Source organism: Opisthorchis viverrini, assembly GCF_000715545.1.
Source record: "Opisthorchis viverrini unplaced genomic scaffold opera_v5_198, whole genome shotgun sequence".
NCBI classification, from domain to species: domain Eukaryota; kingdom Metazoa; phylum Platyhelminthes; class Trematoda; order Opisthorchiida; family Opisthorchiidae; genus Opisthorchis; species Opisthorchis viverrini.
In genome coordinates, this window is record NW_008751849.1 from 659,528 (window position 1) to 672,972 (window position 13,445).

Sequence of the window (13,445 nt, forward strand, 5' to 3'; positions counted from 1 at the left end):
AATTCTATTCTTGTTCACCCAGTAGTCAAGAGATATCTTGTTGATCAGGACACTGGATCGTGTACCGCACAAAATCTATTCAAATCAATCAGATTGATTAATATCTCGAGTGCCCATGGTACTATCATCCGACTCTTCATCCCGAATTGTGCACACAGGACAAATTTGCCCGCTCCTTAGAGGTTGAACCGACCAAGTGTTCATCCCTCGTCTGACAACTGCACAGGCAAGGCCATATCTTCCACGTAACTCAGACAATCGGCTGCCATGAGTAAAACGCCCTACCCTGACCGATTCACTCTCATCTCATTCGACCACTTGTGTGGTCAATACCGGTCAGTGAAACACCCGTCTACATGGTGTTTACTTTTCAAATACCAAAAGGGCAAGCTTTCAGGAACTGAATGCTGTTTCGCCTCCCTTCATTTAGGATGATAATCTTTGCTAGGTAAGTTCGTTAATGAATTTTAACTGTGATATAAAATTCAAATTTCGCTATTAATTTTGTAAACTTTAAGGCCTATGGGTAAAGTGAGATAACCTGTCATTATTTGGTTTGCCTTTCATGTCCATTTCTATCATCGATGGAACTTACTCTCCGAACCCGCATAATCAGAAAACAACTCCGTCGCCGAGGCATCTTTACACTGCGGCTTGAGATCAGATTCAGAAGGATCGCCGTTCGTTGCCAAAGTTGCCTGCTCATCGGTTCGAGCTTCTGAAGTGGAAGTGAAAATTTCTCCGAGTCTGGTTGAAGTGAAGTCAGTGGTTGAAGATTTTGATATCTCATTGGCGCTTAGTTCATTGCTAAGTATATGTGTGGGTCCGGTTAGTCTCTCGCGGAATCCATTCTGAACTGGATAGTCAGAAACTGCGCGTGGTTCCTCAGCGGTTCGCATTGGTGAGTCTTTTGTGTGTGTCGAAATAGGATCCAGTTGGCTCACTTGACCGTTGAAAATGCTTCTTTTCCTACGTAACATTAGTTGCGAAGAAGCTGGAAAAATAGGGGAAAATTATATGTACAGCTGTCCAAATCCAATGCTTGTGCCTAATAGTTCGAGAGATTTAGGCCAGATGGTTCGCCACAATACGAATATATCGAGCGTTGTAACTAGACGCAGGCAGGGTCGATCTCAAGTATAAAAGCCCACTCAGGATGGGTACAAACTTTCTCATCCAGGAAGGCCGAGGGTGACACTTGTTCGGAAATTCTTCTGCAAAAGTGAGAAATTGGGACCGCAGGAGATGAGCGAACCAACGGTTGTACAGGTGTGTATGCAAGGTCTGTATGAATGAGATATGTCATGATACGGTGGGATCCTAGATGTAAACTGGAGGAATGATTTGAGTCGATTTTGAGGTGGACAAAAGGATTGCTAGGATGTCAAACTCAAAAGATAAGCTCATTTGTGCGGTCCTTTGCCTGATGAAGTATCATTGGCACACCACATTAGTCCATCTTCCTGTCCCACTCTTAAACCCTTTTATCAACATCTTGTTTGTATAGTCGACTGAATATATATTGAATTGATACATGCATTGGATATACACCACTTCTTCGGTCACTCATTTCCTCCGTCTTCACCTGACCTTCGTTTATTTTTGGTTTCACTTTAGTTTATATGATTCTCAGCGAAAGTGACGTTGAGTGGCCAAAACCTCGCGATGAAATCATCCACTCAGTATTCGGTGCTTCATACAAGCGGTAAAAGGGTAGCCTTTTGCTTCGCGTTCATCAGCGTCCCCTTGGACCATGAAAAGAGCAAGCAAGTATCCAGTAATTTCTTACCCTCCCCTCATAGCTATTATTTCATCAGGCCAAACTTCAGGCACTAAATTGTGTGCCCGTCATCTGTTGCCTGCTCGCTATGCTTCCGTTCACGTATATCGATCCAGCAAGTTGAAACGTACTGATTGACCATAGAGAACGGCATTGGTGAATTTTATGTGTTACCGCTTAAGCATGGGCGAACAGACCTTTGTGGTAAAACTCACTGGATAGCGCGGAGAACAGCGGCGAGTTTTCCGTAGTTGCCTGTCTCTCTTCCTGAAAGGGCTGCTCATTCCTGATCTCTGCGGTGGCTTCCTGTGCCAGCGAGGTCAACCAATCGTTTGATGCTGAAGAAGATGGATGCACAGTGGAACACTGACCCACATGTCGGCAGAAACATGAGGCATGCCAAAGATCCATATCACCTCCTGGAGGAAGCGCAAAGATGTCGACCGTTTGCCATTCGGCTGCCTCTAAGAGGTCGTCCCATTTGAGTGTTAAAGGTGCGTAACAAAGCCCTGGATTGTCATAGAAGTATACTCCATGTTGAAGGATTGCTGTTGAGAAAAGTAGTGGACAGGTTTGAACGAGAGAATTACGTCAGTTGGGTTCCAGGTGCATCTCCCAAAAAGCCTATTAATTTGAGTGTATTCGTCTAAATCTATCCAATTTGGGATCAAGTAGAACATAAGGCTGTCGGAAACTCGGGGGCTGTGCCTACCTGATGAGCTCTAAGAAGGGCGAAACTGGTCAAAGCATTTTCAACAATATAGCGAGTAGTGTTTTACGAAAGGCAATATAATTTTAGTCATACAGGCAGGCATTTTAAGGAGAATGGATACTACTACTAACATTTAGGTAGGCAAAAAGGAATGGCTATGAAGTTCCACTGTCATACCACGGGCTACCTGAAGACATCTGACGTATGATCACGAATTAATTAGGCAAGTGAAATCAAATAATTTGTTTGATGAGGCGGAATACGCCAGACTGTATGAACTCAAGCGGCAACCATCAGAGGTTTATCGAAATCAAGCATTTTCGAACACAATCGTTCCCACAAAATGGAGATCATTTTTGGGTCGCCGAAGCTGGTCTCCCTAAAAACACTGCCGTTCTGCAGTGCGTTCATTCTGATTTCATCACGATACACTGATGAATTCTGAATACGAAAATCTTGTTACACCCTGACAGTCTCCTATTTTGTATACCTCGCATATCGGGGGATAACAATTTAACGCGTCCTCCCTTGCTTGAGAGGTAATGCCACTCTCCAGATTGATTATGATATTCCCCTAGTGCGAGGCTCACCAAAGTAATATCCAAGTGAGAAACCTACCTCAGAGATCACCTCCACTTTACTCTCCTTAAACAGAGAGTTTGCTGGCCATATGAGTAGTCAGAAAAAGCAGCTCGCTGCACTGTATATCGGTGCGGTACAATTCTGAGAAAGGTTTTGCACCATGTATCCATTTAAATCAGAGAACAACCCGAAGTTTGTTTGAATTTCACGATGCAATCATTGAGGTATGCAGATAAGTTAGAAATATGGTGGTAAGTCTTGATTTCATCAAGACGCATCTTGACCGATTACCATTTCTCTGACCCACTCATTCATAAGCTTGTAAATATAGGTAAACAAGTCCGATAGTATGGAGTTCCCCGGTGCTCTTCGACTCCCGTCACTAAGATGACACAAACCTACCAATTCACCTGGAGGACGACAGAGCGAACGCAGGTGCAGCGACCTTTCCCGGTCCACCTGTTGAATAACGTCAACACATGGGTATGACTTGCAAGAATCCACCATACGCTGTCTGTCTGACAACATAGTGACTAATCTGTTGTTTGCCAAAGCAACAAATTATCCAAGTGTTTTTTATAAAGTCCTTTAGGAGTCTAAATAGCAGTCAGTTAACACTCGTTGGTCAGTAAAAGGGTTTTTCGGCATTTCAGGCAAACAGGCTGTCAGGGGTACCAAAAAGTAAAGTTTATACATAATCACGTTTCGCTGTCCATGCCATTTAGACTCATTTCGAACAACAGGTTCTCGTTGGTTTGACTGAAGGAAAAGTGGACAAAAGCATCAAAGTTTATACACTCATTTTCCGCGTACTTTCCAATTCATTTTCAACGCATTTAATCTTTTCTAAGAGACACCCTGGACAATAGAGACGTTGTTCTTCATCATGAACTGTTCTTCGACCTCGGAGGAAGTTCACTTTCTTCCAAATGAGTTTGCAGGCGATTTGTTGGTGAGGCTGGAAATCCCAAATTTGGTCACCTCTCAGTAACATACTAGAATAGAGCGTTGTTTGATTATCCGTATGGAGTTTTGCTCATCCGTGTGATGACCGCAAATCTCATGTCACTATTCGCTTTGCACTTTCTGTCCACTAACATACATGTGCCTATTTGGCTGTAGGTTACGTTTTATTCGACCCATGAAAAAGTGCACACAACCGTCGACAGCGGTGCGTTCTTTCTGCTCGTTCTGAATTCGGCGGATGCTAAGTAGGGAATTTCTAATCTGACGCATTTAATTGGTCAGTTTCCTGTCCCTTACAATCAACCTATTCCTTTGAATCAGTATCGGAAATCCCGATTCGATGACCAGTACGGTGTTTTATTTCGGTAAAGTTTTCATGCCAAAATTATTCTTACGTAACTTAAAGAAATGTGAAATATGTTTCGCTAGTGCTGCTGTATGCCTTTCTACACAACCTTGCGGTTAGAACTCCACGTATCCATTTCAGACTACACGTGTGAAATCTGATACGCTCCCTGGTTTCATTCGGCCCAGTGCGAATTGGCTGGACAGCACGTGCATAGCTGGGCCGGTAAGCTTCTCAAAGTATTCACGGTTCATTTACTGACCTCGACTTCCAAAATTCAAGGTACTTATTGCACACTTGATTACTCATGACTAAGATTCCTACTTTATGAGAACGAAGAAGGTAGCGAACAAAGCTTGGTTTCTGTGATTGTTCCTGTTGGTTAATACATCACAAATTTATATGGTACCAGAAGTCACGTGGAATAGGTTAAGATCGGGGCTACATACACTCTAGTTAATAGAAATCAAAGGAAGGAGGGTTGAATGAGGGATAGGTCAGTGGGTCACGGAATCAGGTAAGTGACGTCAGTGTCAGACAGACTTGTGGGACCGGATGTTTCGTAGGCTAGTCCAAGTTCAGAGGTCGCACAAGTTTCTTTTGAACGCAAAGTTGTGGATCCAGCAGTCGGACTTCAATCGCCACTGCGATCGATGGTATTCTGGATCGTACCAGTCGTGATCGGTTCAGAGGTACCCGCTATTTGATAGTTAAGGCTTGCTCCTTGTCTATGACATGACTGGTTTTGGCCAAATGTGATGCAATCACGTTTGAGCCTGGTTTCTTCCAACTAGCATTCAGAGACACGGGATTGTGTTCTCGCATTCTGTCCGACAAATGCTTTGTCGTGCGAACACCATATGATGCTCGGCAGGAGCATACAAATTCAGGTGTAACATGCCTGTGATTAAGTACACATGAGGCTTTGTACAGTGCCGTCCGTAAAGGTGTGCCAACAAGGCAGAAGGAAATTTGTATGATTCCACACTTATCTGTATTTGCAAAAAGCGCTACGGGATTACATCCCAGTTGTCTCGGAATGAAGATGATTGATAGGACTTTTAAAAAACTATTTGGATAGGTAGACACTAAGCAAGCAATCGGTTTTGAGGACAACCCTCTTTAGAGTAAGTGAATTCCAAGCCATCAGACCAAATCCAACTGGGATAAGCCTTTAAATACTTCTGAGAGCTTTGCTGGGTTAGCACCTATCATACTCATGTACGTCTGTCAAAACTACCTGAAACAGCAGTCCGCAAAATGTAAGGCTTTCTCAGTATATTTGAAGAACAGTTGAAACAGTAGGAAATATCTTTTTTTATCAAAGATGTAGCAATCGTGATCAACGACAGTCTGCCATATCACGTCAAAATCATGGGAAATGAACTGGCCTAACCGTCATCAGGTTCGCCAGGAGCGCAAATTCAACAGACATATCTGACGGGCTTCGCGACAGCATATTTTGATAGTTCCATATTTCAAAAAGAGCTTGCAAGTAACCGGTTGTATCGATATCTTTCGCTTTGAAGTTCTTAAGCAGTTTACGGTAAAAACGCAGGTGAAGCATGCTATCCTGATCGGGGACATCCTACTAGTAGATAATGAATATCCGATTTATTTTTGGGACAAAACTTTGAAATAACTTTTGTTTGCGGATCCTGTCCACTTTCATTAAAGCTCTTTGGCGAAACGATTAAACTATGAAGTCGGGGTTTCATCCCGAAGCGTGTGCACTTCCGGTCAGTCTTGTGGGAACACCGTGTACGTCCTTTCTCACGAAAACGTGAAATTCCATTTGACCATGTTTCATTCGAGACCCACCTCCATAAATACGGTCAAAACAGGTACCGTCGCATCTTTGCGGAAACGCGGCGAGCAGCGCAGGCCACAATATCCACTGTATTTACATTTTGGCGTTCTGTTCTGGTTCGAATAGAGCAAGCGCAAACAAGCGTGGGCGTGCGCAGTGTAAAGCATGTGGACAGCAGTAAGCTTGCTAGTGTATCCGTTAACCCGGACTCGTACGAACCACAACAGTAGAAGGGACCATAGCTACTTCGAAGATAAACACAATAGTGTTCTTGTTGCACAGTAAACAATGTTTGATTCATTAGCTGCGTACTCAGAGGGTAGGGAAAATCAGCTGAGTAATACCAATAGAAAATGTATGCCCAATACACACTCCAGCCCTTGTCTCTTTGTACAAATTTGGGTAAGACAGGCACATGAATTCGGGTGTCCTGCAGGTGTCGCGGAGGGTAGAAGAAAGAGGCGCTAAAACTTCGAAAAAGGATGGATGACCACGACTAGAGTGGTCTGTTGAAGGTGTGATCTAAACAGCCTTTTCGATCGTCTGTACATGGACCATACGTGAACCAGCGGAGCAGTCTAAACAGTTCACAGAAACACTTTTGTTTGTTCGACTGCCATCGCAAACCCAGGTGGCACACCGTACTTGAACATAAATCAACTAGTTTAAATCCAGCTTTGCTACCATGAAATCCTGTAGGCTGTTGCAGACTCAGCGTCAGTTTTTTTCCACGTATTTGTCCCCCGTGCTTGCTATGCGTTTTCCGTGAAACCGTCGAGTGCCAAAAGGTGCTGAAGTCAGTTCAAAGACAAGACTGTGAGCGTCCGGTCGTTATTATTGGCTCGTCAGAGGCTAGACGGACTGGCACAGACCCCACGCTAGATCCCGTGGTGAAATCACTCATCACATTTGTCTTTTGGGCGTTCCGCCGCGGTGCATAAATGCCAGCGTGACAGAAAAATATATTACTTTGAAACCACGACCTTGACCTTTAACCGTCGGTTGAAGTGTTCTACTGACCTGAGTAACAGTGGCGTTTGTTTTTCGCGTGGGGGATACCCTCATGATCCATTTTACCAAAATAATGAGGCCTCTATTGCGATTGTGTACAGAATGCTGATATTGGTCTATCACAGGTGGTCTCTACAGACTGCCTATGGAAATTCCCTCGGCCAATGTGTTGGCGATCACTTATGAAATCGCCCAAATCAACGGCATCTGAACAGATAGTGACAATTGTCAATGTCGCTGTGGAGCATAACAGTAGTTTAAAATATGGGATATTACACGCACAAAAGGTACATTCCGATATGAGAATCCAGGCTACCGTCTTCTTGAACGGGAGATATTTTCGAGGCATTTGACACTGACTTACTCGGAGATGTGGTATGGTCAGCCTGTTGAACCTTGCCCCACTCAGACGTATAACCCTGAATCTACTAAAACTCCTTGGAACGGTTATCGGTAAAGGGACATCCGAAACTATCGTCAGCTAACTGAATGGTTCGAGTTTTTTGTCTAAATATGATAAGACAAGGGCTTTTAGTTTCACTTCCGTTAATTAGTCACTGACCTGCATAAACTAATTACCTTATTTCCAGCCTACGATTTCATGTCTTAGCGAATATTAGAATGCGACAACCTGTTCTATGAATGTGGCAACTCTGGCTAACTTTTGAACGAACGTAGATTTAAAAAAAAAGACAGCGTGTCTGATTTCACTTGTGTGCGACGGGATCACAACAAAACAAGACTGTCTGACATTGTGTGACCATCACTTACAAATTAAATTTGGCATTTCCAGTATCTGTAAAAACGAAGTGACAGCGCGTTTTTTAGTAGAATTCTCACCAGACCCCAGATAATTCGGCTGGTTTTCCGAAACATTGCGACGCAATGCCCCAACAGCGTATTCAGCAGACTGTGGTGTGTCCAGTATACTTTTTGTGTTGTAATTGCTAGAGATCAGCATTGCAACCCTGCGCTCTCGAATGCTTACGTAATCTTGTCCGCGGATGATTTGTAGATTTGGCAAACGCAGGTGTCCCCGACCAACCCCATGAATGACCAGATAGCCGGATATTTCCTCAATAGATTCCAAGATTGACAGATCATCCTCTAAGAGTTGGATCATGAAGAGGGGGATAGCAAAAAGTGAGCAACGATAGCACCGAAATGAAATTTAGAAACACTTTAAAAATGTAAGTAATACACTCTTCCTGATAGTGTGGTTCTGCTGTGTGGGAAACGGTCACCCCCATCTGAGAACTATGGACTCAAATAGAACCGAGAGAGTTCATCAGTTCAATGTATCGACCAAACCATCTAAACAGGACCACCGCATTTTAAGGATTACGAAAAAATTGGGCAGTCCACTATCGGAATCGACTATCTTGAGCCCATTTGGATGCGACTTCACACCGATTCTTCGCCAAACTCATTGCAAGTCGAACATAAACTTCTGTCTGTTGCGATAAAAACCCGTTTGTAAAACTACCTGGTGTCGAGACTATACTAAACTGGATTTCAACCGCCCCTTTCATTTACACTGATCTGCAAACGAGTGTGCTGAAACAAGTTTAGCTAATGTGTCACTTGGAAAGATATCGATGATTTCAACGTTTTTTTAGTACTACTCATGAGGTCGAGAAAAACTGATTTGCCTAGTGGTCACGATTGTAAAAGCACATCTGTTTTCTGAGATATTTTATCCGTCTTTTCAAAAGATCTACTTTTGTCCTAAACAGGGACATTTTCTATATAAATGCAAAGTTTTCGACCATTGTTAGCAGTTTATTCTCACTGAAAAAACTGCCTCATGTTCCAGTTGGTACGATATTCGAGAGACATCTCAGCAGATTTTATTGAACTGACAATGGATACTCTTCCGCCAACTACTGGGTAGCTTCGTTCGGGAAGAACACGGTTTGTTTGGCCTGTCGACCGCATAGTGCTGCTAAGTAGATTCGGCCGTAATTAACGGTCAGACCCATTCGAAGGGATGTCACCTTTTAGCTTGAGCAGTGCCATCCGTCAACACATTTAGTTTAGGATTCAAATGAAACGCAAAGTGACGCAGTAATGATCAAATTCCGAATGCCTCAGTTCAAACTAAGAATAAGGTGTATGACTTCGAAAAAATAACACAAAGTCATGTTGACGCCTCGCGGATTTTTAACTGCAATTTCCTCCTATAAGTAAAGCTCATCTACACTATAAAAGCAGAGGAACACTGTACAGCTGGTTCACCTTAACCGGGAATCATCATTGTGTACCTTATGCAACCTAGAGGAGTTTTGAACACGTCAGCTCCTGGCGTGAAGTTTGAACATTTAATCATTCGGCCTCAAGCAGCTGATCAGCGGGGCGACTGACTCCAAAACTTGCAAAATGAAAGATCAACAAAGTCTCACTTCTGCTTTTGCCGTCATGTGAATCAACACAAAATCCATCGAAGAGCAACCGAAAAAACTGGCAATTTATAAGAGTGGGAAATTACCCGAAAGCTCACGTCTGAAGCAAAGCTAGGTCGATTCTAGTAAATACTTGACAGTTTGGACGGTAGCTTAAATGACCCTTAGATGAACAGGGTTCAAACATTTCAAACTAGGAAAACACTTGTTCATCTTAGAAACTCAGCTGTGCCTACAACACTGCCTCTAATTTTGGGATTTGGACTCTGGTCTCCTGTATGTCCATTTGTCCTTGGCTTTCAAAATCACCGTGAATAGCCTGCGCTGTTCGTCCTATCTTTGAACTCTTTCCTGCAAAGTGCAGTTTTATTCTATCCTTCTTGGACAGGGACTGCCCACCCTTGACGGAGCACTCGCGAGCACCCGTAAGAACGAAGAAAGTGACAGAAGCAGAAGTTTCACGGTACGAAAAGTTGAAAAATCAATCAATTAATTAACTAACCATCCGTTAGACCGGCAATGACCAAATTCCCGAAGATAAGCGAACAATTGTATTCCAGTTGACCGGAGAGAATCGACCAAGACTGAGCCATATTCATCCATGTTGTCTCCGTTCGACAGACTGAAACATATCAGATAGCATTACCAAAAGTTGTTTGATGTTTGTCACAAAATGGTAATTTAGTGAGCTGTAAAGTTATCAAAACGCTCACTCAGCCGGGCAATCTCGGCTTAAATCAATCTTGAAAAGAAAGTATCCTGCGGGGGGTTTCAGATTTTACGCAGAAGTCATTGAACGAACTCCGAAATTTTTGATAGATTGGAGAATTTCTGAAGTTCAGTGCTGTATCACCGAGAAGTGATCTCAAAACCACAATCCCCCCCTAAAGTGAGCACCATTTGCATCGAAACCTTGTAATGTGTAGTCTGGATTAGTCAATAAATTAGCATTTACAAATGGATACAATTTGTGCCCTCTTATGGCATGGAAACTTTTCCACAAATGGTCACAAATGATAACAGATGCAACTGGATAGCTTGCAATCGTATCACGTTGCCTGGTGGAAGAGGTAAGTTAGCAAAGTATTCATTTTTTGCTGCACCGAACCAAGAGTGACTTCAATGAATTCCCTACTCCAGACGAAACTGAAATTTAATATTACAAAAGAAGAATTTTGTCCCAACACCTGGGGTACCGCAACCAGCTGTTTCAGCCAGGCACTTCGGATCGTTTGGCCCCTGATCATGAGAGTACACAAAAGGGCATTTAACTGAGTGTTTGGAGCCAAGGGACAAGTTTTACTCGATTATTTGAGCTGTTTGGAGAATACACAATGGTATATGAGTTTATGACACTTTCACCGACGCATGCTTCCGAGTGAAATTATAAGGGACTATGAGAGTTGATTATCACGGCTATTCGTCAACAACGGCTTGTTAAACAACACATTACTATCAGTTGAATGTATTCACGCTCCCAACAAGCCCTCTTCCAGACATGATTGGTTGATGGAGAATGATGTGTAATCAAAAGTGTGAGGAAATTGCCTCTTTCGATAGCTGCGGTGTACACGTGAGCTTCAATGAAGCTAATTCTTCAACTGTTGTGTAATTATAGATTTGAATAGCCATGCGCCGACTATGTCAAGTCGAAGAATAAGGTTGGATAAACATTTGACGTTTTCCATCAAAGAATGAGTGATATTCAACGACAACATCCACATTTTGACGCACTTTGCACTGAGTAAATGCCTGAAACTAATAGTTCTGATGTAAGGAAGTTTGTCGCCTAAAATAATCATGCAACATTAGATCGTGCATCAATTTCTTTAGCAGACAGGTGTTCTCTTTTTGCTTGGCATGCCTGCAGTCGTTCGTTCCCTGTAAATGGCCGTTCCGAACATTCTAGGTGATCAAATTCTGCCAGACTTTTGGTTTTTTCAAATAAGCCGGTTAGCCAATGTGTATACCGCAAAACATGTTTCGAGAGATAAATAAACAAACTGTCCCAAGCTTAATCGCCTATTTGTCGTGCTGAAGCAAGCCGAATAGTGTTCATTTTCCGCTGAGGCATCGACTTACTGACAACGTACTGAAAAGTAGTGGAAATCAGCAAGCGCCGCACAGTCGATTTCGAAAATCTTGAACTCCATCCATTGTGTCTGATATCAGGATCAGCCAATTCGCTACTCATGTTCAGACGTGACTCAATTTGGAACTGAGGTCCACAAGGAAATGAGATCTCTAATTCAGCAGTTTACAGACTTCTTGAATTTCACGCACCATTCTGATCTCAATTTAAACATAATATGTAGAGACTGATGTCCTAAAAGCCTGAATGAACATTATTTCATGTAATGATACGAAAAGTTTCAACCGCACTACTTTTGAGTGAGAGAGAGCACCCTCCTGTACAATAACGAATGAAGTTCTCGCGAAGTATACTCGCTTGCAAATCATTTTGGTTTTCAAGAGAGACTCAACTGAATCTCTCGTTATGATAGTCCTACAACTGAATGTGCTGCACGCAGGCCGCCTCATGTTTCAGTTGGCACGATATTCGAGATATCGCAGTATATTTTCATAAAGGAAAGTACTCACAAGGTTGCTGAAAACCGGTCGTGAGCTGTCGAAGCGTTTTCAGCAACCTTGTGAGGAGTTTCCTTTAAAAAAACAAAGTTTTTTATCGGGTATTGCTTTTTTTACAGTCTCTCCTTTGGGGTCCACCCTCTTGAAGCGTATATTACTTTTTTAGCTGTAAGAACACAAAGACATCGTATGTGGATGGTGGTTCATCAGGAGAAATTAAAATTCGTATTTCACGCATTAGCCACACTACTGAAGACAATCTTTTCAACCTTAAAGTGGCGACTGTTTCCGTATCAATAATTCCGAATTGTGATCTTGAATTCCGGTTGTTCCAAAGGGCTCTCCCAAAAACTTCCTTGGAAGTATATTGCTGAATAAAGTCAGTCGGTTGAAAAATGAACAGAAAAATCGATTACAAATCGTACCGGCTTGGTTGCGCTTTGGCGAGGGTACTAGAACAAGATAATTCGGGGATCAAAAAGTCTGCATATTTTCAGACGGAGTAGTTAATACGTAATCGACGCAGCAAAAACGAGGCGGGTCGACTTATTTCCAGACTAGTGGACTGTGTTGCACTCTGATCACTCACATCGACACCTCGGTAAAGCAGTCCAGTATATCTATCCAAAATCAGTCAACCTACATTAGCCCGATTTTATCCACTTCGAAAGACCAAGCTTGAGTACTTTTCAAGTTTCCAAGTTCTTCATGAAAATCCAAAAAACATACTGCTACTAGGATTCTTAAGACCTCAAGAGCACATACACGCACGTGACAGGCCTCAGGCTGACCCAAACAAGTCACGGGCTTGTTCAAGGATCTTGGCCACTCGCTTTCTAAGAAATAGAACCTGAATATCTTACTCCTGGAATACATAAAGGCTATAGCAATACTTGAAAAACTTGAAAAAAAAGAAGTGGCTTAAGATTCTCACGTGTTGCTTAGTGAGGTTTCAAACAAATTTGTTTTCTATAGAGGAAAATTTCTGTAGCTCTCGTAGCGTAGATGGTTGTCTGCTTGTTCGCTGAGCTGGGTAATTTGATTGCAAACGTTTAATCACCAATCGAGGTGACATCATCAGTCCGTTATTGGGGAGCGAAGTTGTGCATAGCGGTGGGTTAGTGGTGGGTTGTGCCACAACCCACCACTAACCCACCGCTATGCACAACTTCGCTCCCCAATAACGGACTGATGATGTCACCTCGATTGGTGATTAAACGTTTGCAATCAAATTACCCAGCTCAGCG

The 13,445-nt window shown here is 42.8% G+C and overlaps 1 protein-coding gene across 1 annotated transcript in view; it reads right to left on the reverse strand.

Annotated features, from left to right (window-relative positions):
* T265_07922 (hypothetical protein) overlaps positions 1-13,445 on the reverse strand; it is a gene marked incomplete at both ends in the record, with an annotated part of 86,244 nt that overhangs the window by 54,485 nt on the left and 18,314 nt on the right. The window contains 3 exons of the mRNA XM_009173582.1: positions 596-994; positions 1,996-2,244; positions 7,979-8,314. Of these exons, the coding sequence (XP_009171846.1) occupies positions 596-994; positions 1,996-2,191 (595 nt within the window). The remainder of the gene's footprint in view (positions 1-595; positions 995-1,995; positions 2,245-7,978; positions 8,315-13,445) is intronic.